At 45.9% G+C, this 19,059-nt stretch overlaps 1 protein-coding gene across 1 annotated transcript in view; it reads right to left on the bottom strand.

Annotated features, from left to right (window-relative positions):
- Window positions 1-5,542: 5,542 nt before the first annotated feature.
- Window positions 5,543-19,059, bottom strand: part of hscb (HscB mitochondrial iron-sulfur cluster cochaperone) — a 16,559-nt gene continuing 3,042 nt past the window's right edge. The window contains exons 3-6 of the mRNA XM_046351316.1: window positions 7,012-7,101; window positions 6,332-6,476; window positions 6,026-6,073; window positions 5,543-5,897 (exon numbers count right to left, since the gene is read on the bottom strand). Of these exons, the coding sequence (XP_046207272.1) occupies window positions 5,803-5,897; window positions 6,026-6,073; window positions 6,332-6,476; window positions 7,012-7,101 (378 nt within the window). The 3' untranslated portion in view covers window positions 5,543-5,802. The remainder of the gene's footprint in view (window positions 5,898-6,025; window positions 6,074-6,331; window positions 6,477-7,011; window positions 7,102-19,059) is intronic.

The raw sequence follows: 19,059 nt of genomic DNA, 5'->3' as shown, positions 1-19,059 counted from the left end.
CCCTTATTTGGGTGTAGGGCCTGATCAGAGCCTGGAGGTACTGAGGTGCCGTTCCCCTCACAGCTCCGTAGGCAAGCACCATGGTCTTGTAGCGGATGCGAGCTTCAACTGGAAGCCAGTGGAGAGAGCGGAGGAGCGGGGTGACGTGAGAGAACTTGGGAAGGTTGAACACTAGACGGGCTGCGGCATTCTGGATGAGTTGTAGGGGTTTAATGGCACAGGCAGGGAGCCCAGCCAACAGCGAGTTGCAGTAATCCAGACGGGAGATGACAAGTGCCTGGATTAGGACCTGCGCCGCTTCCTGTGTGAGGCAGGGTCGTACTCTGCGGATGTTGTAGAGCATGAACCTACAGGAACGGGCCACCGCCTTGATGTTAGTTGAGAACGACAGGGTGTTGTCCAGGATCACGCCAAGGTTCTTAGCGCTCTGGGAGGAGGACACAATGGAGTTGTCAACCGTGATGGCGAGATCATGGAACGGGCAGTCCTTCCCCGGGAGGAAGAGCAGCTCCGTCTTGCCGAAGTTCAGCTTGAGGTGGTGATCCGTCATCCACACTGATATGTCTGCCAGACATGCAGAGATGCGATTCGCCACCTGGTCATCAGAAGGGGGAAAGGAGAAGATTAATTGTGTGTCGTCTGCATAGCAATGATAGGAGATTGCTATTGTTATCATATGGAAACATAATTGAATATTGTACATAATATTAGCATCAACATACATTATTGTTTCATTAAATTTCACATATTTAATTGTTTCCTATTTCATTTCCTATTTGTTACATGTAATCTTTTGGTTCAACCTTAATGCATAATAATACGCATCATCAACAGAGGGAACATATTTGGTTTACGCTAATAAGCTGTAGAAAGGATATATCAATTTGTAGGACTTGTTCATAAAAGAGAGAATTGCTCATAAGAAGGGCCAATATGCACACCACTAGAGATCAATGTTTAAAGGTAGGATATCTAGTAAGTCTCCCTTTGTAGTAGTAGGATCTCCATGTTACCTCCTATCCTTGGTAGAGAAACATGCTCAATGCCTGTGTATTTGAAGGAGGAGATGGGATGGTTAGCTTCAACAAAGAGAGCTGCTACTGGATAGTCAATATTCTTACACCTGATTGAGCTGCGGTGTTCAGCTCTGCGTTGTTTTAATTGTCTTTTCGTTTGTCCTACGTAGGCTTTTCTACATGGACAGATGATGAGATAGATTACTCCCTTGGTCTTGCATGAGATGATACCCCTAACAGGGATTTTGAAACTGTATGTGGGTGTCTGAAGAAGGATGTTTTTATAGTGCTATTGCACTGTGCGCATGAGCCACATTTGTAGTTTCCATTTGGAATGGGTGTCAAGAGTGTCTGAGTGGGCTCAGGGGGCATGTCAGATGTCACCAAACTATCTCCAATATTGTGACCACGCTTATAGACCACCAGTGGGGGTTCCTTGAAGAGATGTGCAATTGTTTTGTCTGATTGCAGAATATGCCAGTGCTTTTTCAGGATTGCTTTCATTTTCTCCGAACCCTTGGTGCAAAAGACGGTTGCGTTGTTTTTCTTCTTTGGTTGAGTTTTTAGTAATTCCTCACTTGGTTTTTGAGATATTTTCATCATTGCAGCATCAAGAGTTTTGTCTTTGTAGCCTTTCATTTTGAATGTGACTATCATTTCTTTATCATTGCTGTCAAAATCTGTCTGGTGGCCACATTCGTTTAACCCTGCATAACTGTCTATATGGTAGACCATTCCTGAGGGGAAGGGGATGCATACTATCTGCACATAGCATGGTATTGCGGCCTGTGTGTAATGCATTATTCTCTTTGATGATCCATACTTCCAGGTAGTTTGGAATGAATTTAGTTCCTGCTGACTTCCTTCCCAGAGCGCAAAGATATCATCTATGTATCTCTTCCATGGGAGGATTTTAGAGAGTAGTGGGTGTGTCTGTTTTTGTAAAGGAGCGCTTCCTCAAATTGTCCCACATACAGGTTCACATAGTTGGGGGAAAAGGGGAGCCAATGGTTACACCCCGAATTTGAAGGAAAAAGTCTGACTCAAAGACGAAGTAGTTATTGGATAATACCAGTTCAGTAAGTTGTAAGATGCGATCATTGGATGGAGCAAGGGTAGGGTCTCTCTGCTGATGGAAGTGTTGCAGCGTCTGCAAGCCTCCAGTGTGTGGGATGTTAGTGTACAAGCTCTCCACATCAAAAGTGGCCAGCAGGGTGCCCTCTGGATTCTTTCCTAAGCCCTCTATCAATGAGATCATGTGACTAGTGTCTGACATAATATGGGAGATTCTCAACCATCGGTTTAATGTGGTAATACACACACTTAGAAATGTTGGATGTGAGACCCATTGCTGCTACAATGGGTCTAACTGGGGAGGAGACACTGGGTCTACCTGGAGGAGGAGACACTGGGTCTACCTGGGGGAGGAGACACTGGGTCTACCTGGGGGAGGAGACACTGGGTCTACCTGGAGGAGGAGACACTGGGTCTACCTGGGGGAGGAGACACTGGGTCTACCTGGAGGAGGAGACACTGGGTCTACCTGGGGAGGGGGAGGAGACACTGGGTCTACCTGGGGGAGGAGACACTGGGTCTACCTGGGGAGGAGACACTGGGTCTACCTGGGGGGGGACTGGGGAGACACTGGGTCTACCTGGGGAGGAGACACTGGGTCTACCTGGGGGAGGAGACACTGGGTCTACCTGGGGGAGGAGACACTGGGTCTACCTGGGGAGGAGACACTGGGTCTACCTGGGGGGTCTACCTGGGGAGGAGACACTGGGTCTACCTGGGGAGGAGACACTGGGTCTACCTGGGGAGGAGACACTGGGTCTACCTGGAGGAGGAGACACTGGGTCTACCTGGGGGAGGAGACACTGGGTCTACCTGGAGGAGGAGACACTGGGTCTACCTGGGGGAGGAGACACTGGGTCTACCTGGGGAGGAGACACTGGGTCTACCTGGGGGAGGAGACACTGGGTCTACCTGGAGGAGGAGACACTGGGTCTACCTGGGGAGGAGACACTGGGTCTACCTGGGGAGGAGACACTGGGTCTACCTGGGGAGGAGACACTGGGTCTACCTGGGGAGGAGACACTGGGTCTACCTGGAGGGGAGACACTGGGTCTACCTGGGGGAGGAGACACTGGGTCTACCTGGGGAGGAGACACTGGGTCTACCTGGGGAGGAGACACTGGGTCTACCTGGGGAGGAGACACTGGGTCTACCTGGGGGAGGAGACACTGGGTCTACCTGGGGAGGAGACACTGGGTCTACCTGGGGGAGGAGACACTGGGTCTACCTGGGGAGGAGACACTGGGTCTACCTGGGGAGGAGACACTGGGTCTACCTGGGGAGGAGACACTGGGTCTACCTGGGGGAGGAGACACTGGGTCTACCTGGGGGAGGAGACACTGGGTCTACCTGGGGGAGGAGACACTGGGTCTACCTGGGGGAGGGGACACTGGGTCTACCTGAGGGGAGGAGACACTGGGTCTACCTGGGGGAGGAGACACTGGGTCTACCTGGAGGAGGAGACACTGGGTCTACCTGGGGGAGGAGACACTGGGTCTACCTGGGGAAGGAGACACTGGGTCTACCTGGGGGAGGAGACACTTGTTTGTGTAATTTAGCGACTGTATAGAAAGTTGGTATCTTAGGAAATTTCACACAGAAATTCAACTTACTTTTTGGTGATTTGTCCTGATTCCAAACAGCTTTCCACTGTGGATGAGATATTATGCTGAAATTCTAGGGTCATTATTTATTTTGTAAAAGAAGTCACCTTCAGATACTTGTCGGCGACATTCATTCACATAGTTACATTTGTTTTGTATGAATAGCTGAAGCCAACAAGCTTTTCAATGTGTGTTCATGTTTTTCACGATACAAACACATAGTAGAATAACCAAGGTACCTGTAGCATACAGTGCATTTGGAAATAATTCAGAACCCTTGACTTTTTCCACATTTTGTTATGTTACAGCCTTATTCTAAAAGAGATTAAATCGTTTTCCCCCCTCATCAAGGAACTCTCTGTACATGGCCCCATTCATCTTTCCCTCGATCCTGACTAGTCTCCCAGTCCCTGCTTCTGAAAAACATCCCCACAGCATGATGCTGCCACCACCATGCATCACCGTAGGGATGGTGCAAGGTTTCCTCCGAACATGACGCTTGGCATTCAGGCCAACGAGTTCAAACTTGGTTTCATCAGACCAAAGTGTCTTGTTTGTCATGGTCTGAGAGTCCTTTAGGTGCCCTTTGGTAAACTCCAAGTGGGCTGTCATGTGCCTTTTACCGAGGAGTAGCTTCCTTCTTTCCACTCTACCACGAAGGCCTGATTGGTAGAGTTCTGCAGAGATGGTTGTCCTCCTGGACGATTCTCCCATCTCCACAGAGGAACTCTGGATCTCCCCTGACTGCTCAGTTTGCCCGGGCGGCCAGCTCTAGGAAGAGTCTTGATGGTTCCAAACTTCTTCCATTTAAGAATGATGGAGACCACTGTGTTCTTGGGGACCTTCAATGCTGCAGAACACCAGATCTGTTCCTGGACAGAATCCTGTCTTAGAGCTCTACGGAATTCCTTCAACCTCATGGCTTGGTTTTTGCTCTGACATGGACTGTCAACTGTGGGACCTTAAATAGACATGTGCTTTCCTAAATCATGTCCAATCAATTGAACTTACCACAGGTGGACTCCAATCAAGAAACATTTTAGAAACATCTGAAGGATCCCTCCCGAGTGGCGCAGTGGACTAAGGCACTGCAGTGCTAGCTGTGACTGACACAATTTGCCATTCTTCTTGAACTAACAATTACAACGATGAGAGATCCGAGGCCCAACTGAACAGGCAGCTTAATAAGTATTCAATAGCGCCCATCTGACTAGCATAACATTGTTTTATACATGTGTGTATTTGGCATACATAAATAACTTTCTAATTCTGTGAAGGGCGTCCTCTTGGATCAGACAGAGATATGAGCTGCTTTTCTTCACCCTGTATTTTCAAGGTAGTATGTCTCCCTCTACAGGTTACAAGCTGCATATTCACAACTCACATTTCCCAGTGACTCAACCAGAGGACCTATTAATTACATGCTGCACTGACAGGCAGGATAATCATGTAAATGTTGTTTTCGGCATTTCAATCAGTGCAATTAAATGTCTGTTTGTCATATTACATGTATTCAGTTGAAATACAATGTCCAATATACTGTATTATTTACAAATATTTAAAATCAAAGTTTATTGGTCACACACATGGTTAGCAGATGTTAATGCAAGAGTAGCAAAAACGCTTGTGCTTCTAGTTCCGACAGTGCAGTAATATCTAACAATTCCCCAACAACTACCTAATACACACAAATCTAAAGGGGTGAATGAGAATACGTACATACAGTGCCTTGCGAAAGTATTTGGCCCCCTTGAACTTTGCGACCTTTTGCCACATTTCAGGCTTCAAACATAAAGATATAAAACTGTATTTTTTTGTGAGGAATCAACAACAAGTGGGACACAATCATGAAGTGGAACGACATTTATTGGATATTTCAAACTTTTTTAACAAATCAAAAACTGAAAAATTGGGCGTGCAAAATTATTCAGCCCCACAAAAAGGAAAGCAACAAGTAATCAGTAAATACTTGACATTTATTTGTATACCTGAAACTCACATGCGAATACATCTTTAAAACCTTCTAGTCAAATGTGGCATTGTATTTTTTTGAAAATATCAACAACCTTAAAATGACCCTGGAACCATCAAAAGGAAGTCAACACAGTTTACATTAGCTCTGAAAGCTTTTCCTTCACCTTCTCTTCAATGTTCGCAAAGTATTTCATTTGGGCGAGAAGCGCTTTGGCAGCTTGAAGCTCTCCTGTTGAAAAGAAATAGACGTTGAGTGAAAGTTGAACCATGTCTCACCAGGGCATCAGCAAGCATCTCCGAAGACTGAAGACAGAGGAGGGACAGTAACACTTTGCCCTCTGAGATAGTGCAGCATACCTTTGTGCAGGGATGCATCTATTTGTTCAGTCAAGTCTTTCAACTTCTCTGCAAGTAAAAAGGCAAACTAAAACTTGAATACATTTTGCATTTAGGGGCCATACGGTACAATTTCATCTCCCCCAAAAAATCTCATTACTCTCATTAATCTTATTATTCTCATTACATTACTGGAAAAGTAATTACTGGAAAAATAAGCAAAACACTGATCCGTTTCATTAAACTCACATCCTGCCGATTCAAATCAACATACTCAAAAAAACAAAACAGAAGTAGCCGGAGTAAAATGACTTTTTCAACCCAGACCTTTCATAGAGGCGCCTATCTTGGCCGACTCTTCTTTGCTTCGTGCCTCATCCAGTGCTTGGTTGATCTCCATCAACTCCATAAGGAACAGAGGATCAGCCCCCGCATCAGTCCCCTCCTCTATCCCCATGCCATTCAGCTCCAGCTGAAAGAGGCAGTAACTCACTTTAAAAATAAAAATAATCTGACATTGAAGGGAACACAACATTCCACCAGGTTGTCACATATAAACATCACTGACTGTCTGGCATGCTATAAAAACAAACAAGTACAGTAGAAAAACTGATGGGGGGGGGTAGGCTTTGTGCTGTTGATTACTCTTCGGGGTTCTAGGCTAGGTTACTCTACAATGTGACAACTGTGGTTGTTAAAAGGGTTCTTGCTACGTTAATACTATTTAACTGATTGAATTGGTTTGAGAAAAAGGGATTGTCAAGAAAAACTGTGCTAACCACCGAAGGTTGGTGGCACCTTAATTTCTGGAGGACAGGCTCGTGGCAATAGCTGGAGCAGAATATGTAGAATGCTAACAAATACATGGTTTCCATTCCATCCATTCCATTCTAGCCATTATTATGAGCCGTCCTCCCCTCAGCAGCATCCACTGGTGCTAACATTAATTCAAAGTGTGTCTATATAAATAATAAAATAAACATTTAAAACAAGTACATCAAACTCACCATGTAAAGGCCACGACTCAAAGGCTTGAGCAGGGTCCTGTATGCTTTGTTTACTAGGGCTGACTGGTATTCAGAGTACTCTTGTTCTTTCTGACAAAAGAAATAGACAACTTTAACTTACAAATAAAGATTCGGTACACCAGTACATTGGCATATAGACTAACTACAGTACAGTGATCAGACTGACATCACATAATGGTAACATACAGTCACATCCAAAATTATCAGCACCCTTTACAAAGATGAACCAAAAAAGACTGTATGAAATAAATTATACAAATACTGAGTTATATTGTTAAGGTCAATGGCATCATGAACTTCACCAAGTGCATGACATTTTAGCCAAAAACCTGGTTGCCTCTGCCAGGAGGCTGGAACCTGGCCGCAAGTGGATCTTCCATCAAAACAATAACCCCAAGCTCACATCAAAATCCACAAAGAAATGGTTTATTGAGCACAAAATCAACATTTTGCAATGGCCAGCTCAGTTTCTGGACTTGAACCCCATTGAAAACCTGTGGTTTGAATTGAAGAGGGCAGTCCATAAGCACAGATGAAGGATATCAAGGATCTGGAAATATTCATGCCAGTACACACAACAATTAGATCACATGGGGGAGAGGAGTTGTGCCGTGAGGTGTTGCTTCATTTGTTTTTTGAAACCAGGTTTGCTGTGAATTTGTTCTGGACCTGGGGGCTGTGAAAAGACCCCTTGGTGGCATGTCTGGTGGGGTAAGTGTGTGTGTCAGTGTGTAAGTTGATTATGCAAACAATTTGGAATTTCCAACACATTAATATTTCATCTAAAAACAAGAAGTGACGCAGTCAGTCTTTCCTCAACTCTTAACCAAGAGAGACTGGCATGCAAAGTATCTGATTACAGTCGGGCTGCTCTGTTCTGGGCCAGCAGCACCTTAACTAGGTCTTTCTTCAAGATGAGATCAAACTAGTCTGCACAACTTGCTTCGTGGAGTGTGGTCTCAAAAAAGCAGAGCATCTCTTTATTAGACAGACATCCCAATCTTTACAACCATTGAATCTATATGTTTTGAACATTACAGTTTACAGTAACACCAACTGACTTAGTCTCCTCAACTTGTTCAACAGCCACACCATTCATTACCAGATTCAGCTGAGGTCTAAAACTTAGGAAATTATTTGTACCAAATGCAATGCTCTTAGTTTTAGAAATGTTCAGGACCAGTTTATTACTGGCCACCCATTCAAAAACAGACTGCAACTCTATGATCCCTCCCAGTGTGTTCTCCAATCATATAAAACATTTCAGAAAAAGGGTCAGTGCCGTTATCCTCGTAAGCAGAGGGTGCCGGAGTATTGAAAACAGGGGTGCCAATAATTCTGACCTCTATCTAATTTATTACTTGTTAAACAAAATCTCTTTCTCTGAGCAATAATATAAGTATTAAATAATCTAATTGTCAAAACAATGTTTGCATACAATATAGCTGAGTGTTTGTATTAGTTATTTTACAGTATTTTTTTGCTCATCTTAAATAAAGGGTACCAGTCATTTGGGATGTGACTGTATATAGAGAATATTGGACGTCAGACACACAAAAATAAACAAACACATTTAACACATCTTTCCTCAAACTGTCAAACTGTCACAAATGTGGGAAAGACCATGTCACCATGGGAATTACATTACAAGTTATTTCACACATTGCCACCTCTCCGACTCAGAGGGATTGGGTTGAATGTGGAACACACATTTCGGTTGAATGCTTTAAATTGTGCAACTGACTAGGTATTCCCCTTTCCTCTATATCCATTTATCTTTAAAAGCCAAACCCTGGGTGATAATTAGATTCTTCGACAGATCTTGACACTTTACAGTGGGAAGCGGGTTGGAATGCGTCTGGATCCATCAGGGAACAGGTATAAGTGAGATGTGCTGGATGGGTGTAACGGTGGATACAAGCTTAGTGTGCATCCCAAATGGCACCCTATTCCATCCAATAAAAAGTAGTGCACTACAAAGTGAATAGGGTGCCATGTGGGATGCAGTTTTGGAGATGGCTGACAGGCAGAGAGCATTTGCAGCTGTCAGGTCCTTCAAACCCAGGCAGGATCAATAGCCTCCAGTGGTGGCCAGAGGGGCTGTCATGTCAACAGTATGCCCTTTGTCTTTACCTGGATGCCTCAAATGCAACAGGAGCATCCTGGAAACCTTGTAATTGTAAGTAATGAGTTTTACCCCCTGTAGGACTGAGTCAAATTAGGGGAATGTAGCCAGGGGTGCTGATTTAATAATACAGTCGGAAAGTTGTGTAATGATTTGGTTGTGGTAGAGGAATCCTTATATAATAATAATATATGCCATTTAGCAGACGCTTTTATCCAAAGCGACTTACAGTCATGTGTGCATACATTCTACGTATGGGTCCTTGGCAGCATGTTTTGCGTTCAGTCCCATTGTGCAACAGTATAAGGTCAGCTAATTAGGTGATAACTGTCTAGTCCCATTGAAGTATAGTGGGTAATTTAAATTATATCATTATCCCAGCCGATGTAGATTATAACTGTCTAGTCCCATTGAAGTATAGTGGGTAATTTAAATTATATCATTATCCCAGCCGATGTAGATTATAACTGTCTAGTCCCATTGAAGAATGGTGTGTTATTTAAATTACATAATTATCCCAGCCAATCCAGATTATATCATTATCCCATGATATCTAAAATGGTTAAGTGTGAAATGCAAGCACCCATTCCTAGTACTGTCCATTCCTAGAGTACTGTCAATTCCTAGTACTGTCCATTCCTAGAGTACTGTCAATTCCTAGTCCTGAGAGGCCTAGTATTGTCCAATACTAGTACTGTCCATTCCTAGTATTGTCCAGGCCTAGTATTGTCCATTCCAAGAACTGTACAGGCCTATTATTGTCCATTCCTAGTACTATCCATTCCTAGTACTGTCCAGGCCTAGTATTGTCCATTCATAGTCCTGTACAGGCCTAGTATTGTCCAATTCCCAGTACTGTAGAGGCCTAGTACTGCCCAGGCCTAGTATTGTCCATTCCTAGTACTGACCAGGCCTAGTATTGTCCATTCCTAGTCCTGTACAGGCCTAGTATTGTCCATTCCTAGTCCTGTACAGGCCAAGTATTGTCAAGGCCTAGTACTGTCCATTCCTAGTATTGTCCATTCTTAGTACTGTACGGGCCTGATATTGTCCATTCCTAGTCCTGTACAGGCCAAGTATTGTCCAGGCCTAGTACTGTCCATTCCTAGTACTGTACAGGACAAGTATTGTCCATTCCTAGTACTGTACAGGCCTAGTATTGTCCATTCCTAGTACTGTATAGGCCTAGTATTGTCCATTCCTAGTACTGTACAGGCCTGTTATTGTCCATTCCTAGTACTGTACAGGCCTGGTATTATCCATCCCTAGTACGGTACAGGCCTGCTATTGTGCATTCCTAGTACTGTACAGGCCTACTATTGTCCATCCCTAGTAATGTACAGGCCTGCTATTGTCCATTCCTAGTCCTGTCCAGGCCTCATCCTGTCCAGGTCTAGCATTGTCCAATTCCCAGTACAGTAGAGGCCTAGCATTGTCCATTCCTAGTATTGACCATTCCTAGTACTGTCCAGGCCTAGTACTGTCCATTCCTAGTACTGTCCAGGCCTAGTATTGTCCATTCCTAGTACTGTACAGGCCTAGTATAGTCCAATCCTAGTATTGTCCAGGCCTAGTATTGTCCAGGCCTAGTTGTCCAATCCTAGTATTTTCCAGGCCTAGTATTGTCCATTCCTAGAACTGTACAGGCCTGGTGTTGTCCATTCCTAGTACTGTACAGGCCTGGTAGTGTCCATGCCTAGTATTGTACAGGCCTAGTAATTGTCCATGCCTAGTATTGTCCAGGCCTAGTATTGTCCATTCCAAGAACTGTACAGGCCTAGTATGGTCAATTCCAAGTACTGTCCATTCCTAGTACTGTACAGGCCTGGTATTGTCCATGCCTAGTATTGTACAGGCCTGGGATTGTACATTCCTAGTACTGTACAAGTCCAGGATTGTCCATTCCCTAGTACTGTACAGGCCTGGGATTGTACATTCTTCGTACTATACAGGCCTGATTTAGTCCATTCCTAGTACTGTACAGGCCTAGTTTTGTCTATTCCTAGTACTGTACAGGCCTGGTATTGTCCATTCCTAGTACTGTACAGGCCTAGTTTTGTCCATTCCTAGTACTGTACAGGCCTGGTATTGTCCATTCCTAGTGCTGTACAGGCCTGTTATTGTCCATTCCTAGTCCTGTACAGGCCTGGTATTGTCCATTCCTAGTCCTGTACAGGCCTGGTATTGTCCATTCCTAGTCCTGTACAGGCCTGGTATTGTCCATTCCTAGTACTGTACAGGCCTGGTATTGTCCTTTCCTAGTACTATACAGGCCTGGTATTGTCCATTCCAAGTACTGTATAGGCCTAGTATTGTCCATTCCTAGTACGGTACAGGCCTGGTATTGTCCATTCCTAGTACGGTACAGGCCTGGTATTGACGTTAGCTAGCCAGCTAGCTAACGTCCACTGATTAGCTGCACTGGGAAAACTATTACACTCAACTGAACGACTTGATTAGTGTAGTGTTAGCTAGCTACATAGCTGTCTTTGCTGTCTTCGTATCTTCGTTCCAAGATAATTGTGTTGTTTTGGTTTAGAGTGTGTAGTCTTAGAGTGATTATCTTAATTTACCGAGATTAGCTAGCCAGCTATTTGTCGTCCTTAACGTAGGAGACTCTGCTAGCTAGCCAACAGCTAGCCAACAGCTAGCCAACGTCTACTGAATAGAACTCAACAACCCGGTCACATTCACAGGTAGTATCACATTTTCATTTCATTTCATTACAGTACAACGGTTTGATTTGTTTGATCGTAGCTAGCTACAGAGCTAGCTACATAGCCGTCTTTGTATCAAAGATAATTGTGTAGTCTAGAGCGATTTTCTAGGTTAGCTAGCCAGCTATTGTCGTTCTTTTAACGCAACGTAACGTAAACAACACTACTAGCTAGCCAGCTAGCCCCCGAATAGCAGCACTGCAGAAACTATTACACTCAACGGAACGACTTGATTAGTGTAGTGTCAACAACGCACCCACTGCCAGCTAGCCTACTTCAGCAGTACTGTATCATTTTAATCATTTTAGTCAATAAGATTCTTGCTACGTAGCTTAACTTTCTGAACATTCGAGACGTGTAGTCCACTTGTCATTCCAATCTCCTTTGCATTAGCGTAGCCTCTTCTGTAGCCTGTCAACTATGTGTCTGTTTATCCCTGTTCTCTCCTCTCTGCACAGACCATACAAACGCTCCACACAGCGTGGCCGCGGCCACCCTAATCTGGTGGTCCCAGCGCGCACGACCCACGTGGAGTTCCAGGTCTCCGGTAGCCTCTGGAACTGCCGATCTGCGGTCAACAAGGCAGAGTTCATCTCAGCCTATGCCTCCCTCCAGTCCCTCGACTTCTTGGCACTAACGGAAACATGGATCACCACAGACAACACTGCTACTCCTACTGCTCTCTCTTCGTCCGCCCACGTGTTCTCGCACACCCCGAGAGCTTCTGGTCAGCGGGGTGGTGGCACCGGGATCCTCATCTCTCCCAAGTGGTCATTCTCTCTTTCTCCCCTTACCCATCTGTCTATCGCCTCCTTTGAATTCCATGCTGTCACAGTTACCAGCCCTTTCAAGCTTAACATCCTTATCATTTATCGCCCTCCAGGTTCCCTCGGAGAGTTCATCAATGAGCTTGATGCCTTGATAAGCTCCTTTCCTGAGGACGGCTCACCTCTCACAGTTCTGGGCGACTTTAACCTCCCCACGTCTACCTTTGACTCATTCCTCTCTGCCTCCTTCTTTCCACTCCTCTCCTCTTTTGACCTCACCCTCTCACCTTCCCCCTACTCACAAGGCAGGCAATACGCTCGACCTCATCTTTACTAGATGCTGTTCTTCCACTAACCTCATTGCAACTCCCCTCCAAGTCTCCGACCACTACCTTGTATCCTTTTCCCTCTCGCTCTCATCCAACACCTCCCACACTGCCCCTACTCGGATGGTATCGCGCCGTCCCAACCTTCGCTCTCTCTCCCCCGCTACTCTCTCCTCTTCCATCCTATCATCTCTTCCCTCTGCTCAAACCTTCTCCAACCTATCTCCTGATTCTGCCTCCTCAACCCTCCTCTCCACCCTCTCTGCATCCTTTGACTCTCTATGTCCCCTATCCTCCAGGACGGCTCGGTCCTCCCCTCCCGCTCCGTGGCTCGATGACTCATTGCGAGCTCACAGAACAGGGCTCCGGGCAGCCGAGCGGAAATGGAGGGAAAACTCGCCTCCCTGCGGACCTGGCATCCTTTCACTCCCTCCTCTCTACATTTTCCTCCTCTGTCTCTGCTGCTAAAGCCACTTTCTACCACACTAAATTCCAAGCATCTGCCTCTAACCCTAGGAAGCTCTTTGCCACCTTCTCCTCCCTCCTGAATCCTCCTCCCCCCCTCCTCCCTCTCTGCAGATGACTTCGTCAACCATTTTGAAAAGAAGGTCGACGACATCCGATCCTCGTTTGCTAAGTCAAACGACACCGCTGGTTCTGCTCACACTGCCCTACCCTGTGCTCTGACCTCTTTCTCCCCTCTCTCTCCAGATGAAATCTCGCGTCTTGTGACGGCCGGCCGCCCAACAACCTGCCCGCTTGACCCTATCCCCTCCCCTCTTCTCCAGACCATTTCCGGAGACCTTCTCCCTTACCTCACCTCGCTCATCAACTCATCCCTGACCGCTGGCTATGTCCCTTCCGTCTTCAAGAGAGCGAGAGTTGCACCCCTTCTGAAAAAACCTACACTCGATCCCTCCGATGTCAACAATTACAGACCAGTATCCCTTCTTTCTTTTCTCTCCAAAACTCTTGAACGTGCCGTCCTTGGCCAGCTCTCCCGCTATCTCTCTCTGAATGACCTTCTTGATCCAAATCAGTCAGGTTTCAAGACTAGTCATTCAACTGAGACTGCTCTCCTCTGTATCATGGAGGCGCTCCGCACTGCTAAAGCTAACTCTCTCTCCTCTGCTCTCATCCTTCTAGATCTATCGGCTGCCTTTGATACTGTGAACCATCAGATCCTCCTCTCCACCCTCTCCGAGTTGGGCATCTCCGGCGCGGCCCACGCTTGGATTGCATCCTACCTGACAGGTCGCTCCTACCAGGTGGCGTGGCGAGAATCTGTCTCCTCACCACGCGCTCTCACCACTGGTGTCCCCCAGGGCTCTGTTCTAGGCCCTCTCCTATTCTCGCTATACACCAAGTCACTTGGCTCTGTCATAACCTCACATGGTCTCTCCTAACATTGCTATGCAGACGACACACAACTAATCTTCTCCTTTCCCCCTTCTGATGACCAGGTGGCGAATCACATCTCTGCATGTCTGGCAGACATATCAGTGTGGATGACGGATCACCACCTCAAGCTGAACCTCGGCAAGACGGAGCTGCTCTTCCTCCCGGGGAAAGACTGCCCGTTCCATGATCTCGCCATCACGGTTGACAACTCCATTGTGTCCTCCTCCCAGAGCGCTAAGAACCTTGGCGTGATCCTGGACAACACCCTGTCGTTCTCAACTAACATCGAGGCGGTGGCCCATTCCTGTAGGTTCATGCTCTACAACATCCGCAGAGTACGACCCTGCCTCACACAGGAAGCGGCGCAGGTCCTAATCCAGGCACTTGTCATCTCCCGTCTGGATTACTGCAACTCGCTGTTGGCTGGGCTCCCTGCCTGTGCCATTAAACCCCTTCAACTCATCCAGAACGCCGCAGCCCATCTGGTGTTCAACCTTCCCAAGTTCTCTCACGTCACCCCGCTCCTCCGTTCTCTCCACTGGCTTCCAGTTGAAGCTCGCATCCGCTACAAGACCATGGTGCTTGCCTACGGAGCTGTGAGGGGAACGGCACCTCAGTACCTCCAGGCTCTGATCAGGCCCTACACCCAAACAAGGGCACTGCGTTCATCCACCTCTGGCCTGCTCGCCTCCCTACCACTGAGGAAGTACAGCTCCCGCTCAGCCCAGTCAAAACTGTTCGCTGCTCTGGCCCCCCAATGGTGGAACAAACTCCCTCACGACTCCAGGACAGCGGAGTCAATCACCACCTTCCGGAGACACCTGAAACCCCACCTCTTTAAGGAATACCTAGGATAGGATAAGTATTCCCTCTCACCCCCCCTTTAAGATTTAGATGCACTATTGTAAAGTGACTGTTCCACTGGATGTCATAAGGTGAATGCACCAATTTGTAAGTCGCTCTGGATAAGAGCGTCTGCTAAATGACTTAAATGTAAATGTAATGTAAATGTACTGTACAGGCCTGGCATTGTCCATTCCTAGTACTGTACAGGCCTGGTATTGTCCATTCCTAGTACGGTACAGGCCTGGTACTGTCCATTCCTAGTACTGTACAGGCCTAGTATTGTCCATTCCTAGTCCTGTACAGGCCAAGTATTGTCCAGGCCTAGTACTGTTCATTCCTAGTACTGTACAGGACAAGTATTGTCCATTCCTAGTACTGTACAGGCCTAGTATTGTCCATTCCGAGTACTGTACAGGCCTAGTAATTGTCCATGCCTAGTATTGTCCATTCCTAACATTGTACGGGCCTGGTATTGTCCATTCCTAGTACTGTACAGGCCTAGTATTGTCCATTTCTAGTACTGTACAGGCCTGGTATTGTCCATTACTAGTAATGTAAAGGCCAGGTATTATCCATCCCTAGTACTGTACAGGCCTGGTATTGTCCATTCCTAGTACTGTACAGGCCTAGTATTGTCCATTCCTAGTCCTGTCCAGGCCTCGTCCTGTCCAGGTCTAGCATTGTCCAATTCCCAGTACTGTAGAGGCCTAGCATTGTCCATTCCTAGTATTGTCCATTCCTAGTACTGCCCAGGCCTAGTATTGTCCAGGCCTAGTACTGTCCAGGCCTAGAATTGTCAATTCCTAGTACTGTCCATTCCTAGTACTGTACAGGCCTAGTATAGTCCAATCCTAGTATTGTCTAGGCCTAGTATTGTCCAGGCCTAGTATTGTCCAGGCCTAGAATTGTCCATTCCTAGTACTGTCCAGGCCTAGTATTGTCCATTCCAAGAACTGTACAGGCCTATTATTGTCCATTCCGAGTACTATTCATTTCCAATACTGTACAGGCCTGGTATTGTCCATTATGAATATTGTAAAGGCCTAGTATTATCCATCCCTAGTACTGTATAGGCCTAGTATTGTCCATTCCTAGTACTGCCCAGGCCTAGTATTGTCCAGGCCTAGTACTGTCCAGGCCTAGTATTGTCCATTCCTAGAACTGTCCAGGCCTAGTATTGTCCATTCCTAGTACTGTACAGGCCTGGTATTGTCCATTCCTAGTACTGTACAGGCCTGGTATTGTCCATTCCTAGTACTGTACAGGCCTGGTATTGTCCATTCCTAGTACGGTACAGGCCTGGTATTGTCCATTCCTAGTACTGTACAGGCCTGGTATTGTCCATTCCTAGTACTGTACAGGCCTAGTATTGTCCATTCCTAGTACTGTACAGGCCTGGTATTGTCCATTCCTAGTACTGTACAGGCCTGGTATTGTCCATTCCTAGTACTGTACAGGCCTGGTATTGTCCATTCCTAGTACTGTACAGGCCTGGTATTGTCCATTCCTAGTACTGTACAGGCCTGGTATTGTCCATTCCTAGTACTGTACAGGCCTGGTATTGTCCATTCCTAGTACTGTACAGGCCTGGCATTGTCCATTCGTAGTACTGTACAGGCCTGGCATTGTCCATTCCTAGTACTGTACAGGCCTGGTATTGTCCATTCCTAGTACTGTACAGGCCTGGTATTGTCCATTCCTAGTACTGTACAGGCCTGGTATTGTCCATTCCTAGTACTGTTCATTCCTAATACTGTACAGGCCTAGTATTGCCCATTCCTAGTACTGTCCATTCTTAGCCCTGTACATGCCTATTATTGTCCATGCCAAGTATTGTCCATTCCAGGTACTGTATAGGCCTGGTATTGTCCATTCCTAGTACTGTACAGGCCTGGTATTGTCCATTCCTAGTCCTGTACAGGCCTGGTATTGTCCATTCCAGGTACTGTATAGGCCTAGTACTGTCCATTCCTTGTACTGTACAGGCCTGGTATTGTCCATTCCTAGTCCTGTACAGGCCTGGTATTCTCCATTCCAAGTACTGTAAAGAGCTGGTATTGTCCATTCCTAGTACTGTACTGGCTTTGTATTGTCCATTCCTAGTACTGTACAGGCCTGGTCTTGTCCATTCCTAGTATTATTCATTCCGAGTACTGTACAGGCATAGGATTGTCCATTCCTAGTACTGTAGAGGCCTAGCATTGGCCATTCCTAGTACTGCCCAGGCCTAGCATTGTCCAGGCCTAGTACTGTCCATTACTAGTACTGTACTGGCCTATTAACCAATTTTCAAAACCTTTATTCAAACATGAGCCTTCATGAAAGTCCTAGCGTAAACCTAGCCCTCGCACTGGATTACTTTTTCAAAACCCTGACCCCCAGCCTTTTCTCTTATCCCAGCCTTAGCCTTTTTCAAAACCCTGACCCCCAGCCTTTTCTCTTATCCCAGCCTTAGCCTTTTTCAAAACCCTGACCCCCAGCCTTTTCTCTTATCCCAGCCTTAGCCTTTTTCAAAACCCTGACCCCCAGCCTTTTCTCTTATCCCAGCCTTAGCCTTTTTCAAAACCCTGACCCCAGCCTTTTCTCTTATCCCAGCCTTAGCCTTTTTCAAAACCCTGACCCCCAGCCTTTTCTCTTATCCCAGCCTTAGCCTTTTCAAAACCCTGACCCCCAGCCTTTTCTCTTATCCCAGCCTTAGCCTTTTTCAAAACCCTGACCCCCAGCCTTTTCTCTTATCCCAGCCTTAGCCTTTTTCAAAACCCTGACCCCCAGCCTTTTCTCTTATCCCAGCCTTAGCCTTTTTCAAAACCCTGACCCCCAGCCTTTTCTCTTATCCCAGCCTTAGCCTTTTTCAAAACCCTGACCCCCAGCCTTTTCTCTTATCCCAGCCTTAGCCTTTTTCAAAACCCTGACCCCCAGCCTTTTCTCTTATCCCAGCCTTAGCCTTTTTCAAAACCCTGACCCCCAGCCTTTTCTCTTATCCCAGCCTTAGCCTTTTGCAAAATTAGGGCAGTTATAATATAAAAATATTTGAACGGACGTTAGAATTCGATTAGCCTACTTCTGGGTGTATTCAAAACATGACATAGTCCTATTTGAATAAAATGCTAAAATGTAATTCAATTATGTATGTGACATTTTCGACATACAAGGATAGACCATGACATTTTTATCTAACAACAGTTTTAGAAAAGTTATGACTATTAAAAACGTTTTTTATTTATTTTTTAATGTAATTTTTCACAGGTGCACCTTGTTATTGTCGGTCAATCAAAGCTGCACTCCTGTCCGAGGCACCATCTGTACCATGTGTAGCCCCTTGATCAACATCCATTATACTACACATAAGAGTCATTGGACGAAGGCGACTTCTGTACGGGGGAGTTTGTAAAGGGACCCAATGCTCGGTCTGAACATCTGCGTCTCCAAACATCTGTGTGAACGGAAGACACCACACATTTTTAATTTGTGAAATTAATTTGGATGTGATATGACAGTAAAAGGATTTATGTTTCAAGAAACGTACCGCAATTGAGAATCGATTCACGTTTAGATGGAGTATTTGGCTGTTTTGGCTTCCAGAGCCAATGCACCTTTAAACAGAACATGTAAGGTTTTTGGACTATAAGGAGTAAAGTTAGCCTCCTTTAGTCCATTATTGGGCTACTCCATGTGTAGCAAGTGAAGTTGGAGATTTCTAATCAATGCAAAATGGAATTACAATTATGGAATAAAGTTGCCTAAATGTTGTTTTTTTTCACCTTTATTTAACCAGGTTGGCAAGTTGAGAACAAGTTCTCATTTACAAGTGCGACCTGGCCAAGATAAAGCAAATCAGTTCGACA

Source organism: Oncorhynchus gorbuscha, linkage group LG05 (assembly GCF_021184085.1).
Source record: "Oncorhynchus gorbuscha isolate QuinsamMale2020 ecotype Even-year linkage group LG05, OgorEven_v1.0, whole genome shotgun sequence".
Taxonomy (NCBI): Eukaryota; Metazoa; Chordata; class Actinopteri; order Salmoniformes; family Salmonidae; genus Oncorhynchus; species Oncorhynchus gorbuscha.
Note: the sequence above shows the minus strand (reverse complement) of the source record. Positions and strands in the feature narration are given on the sequence as shown.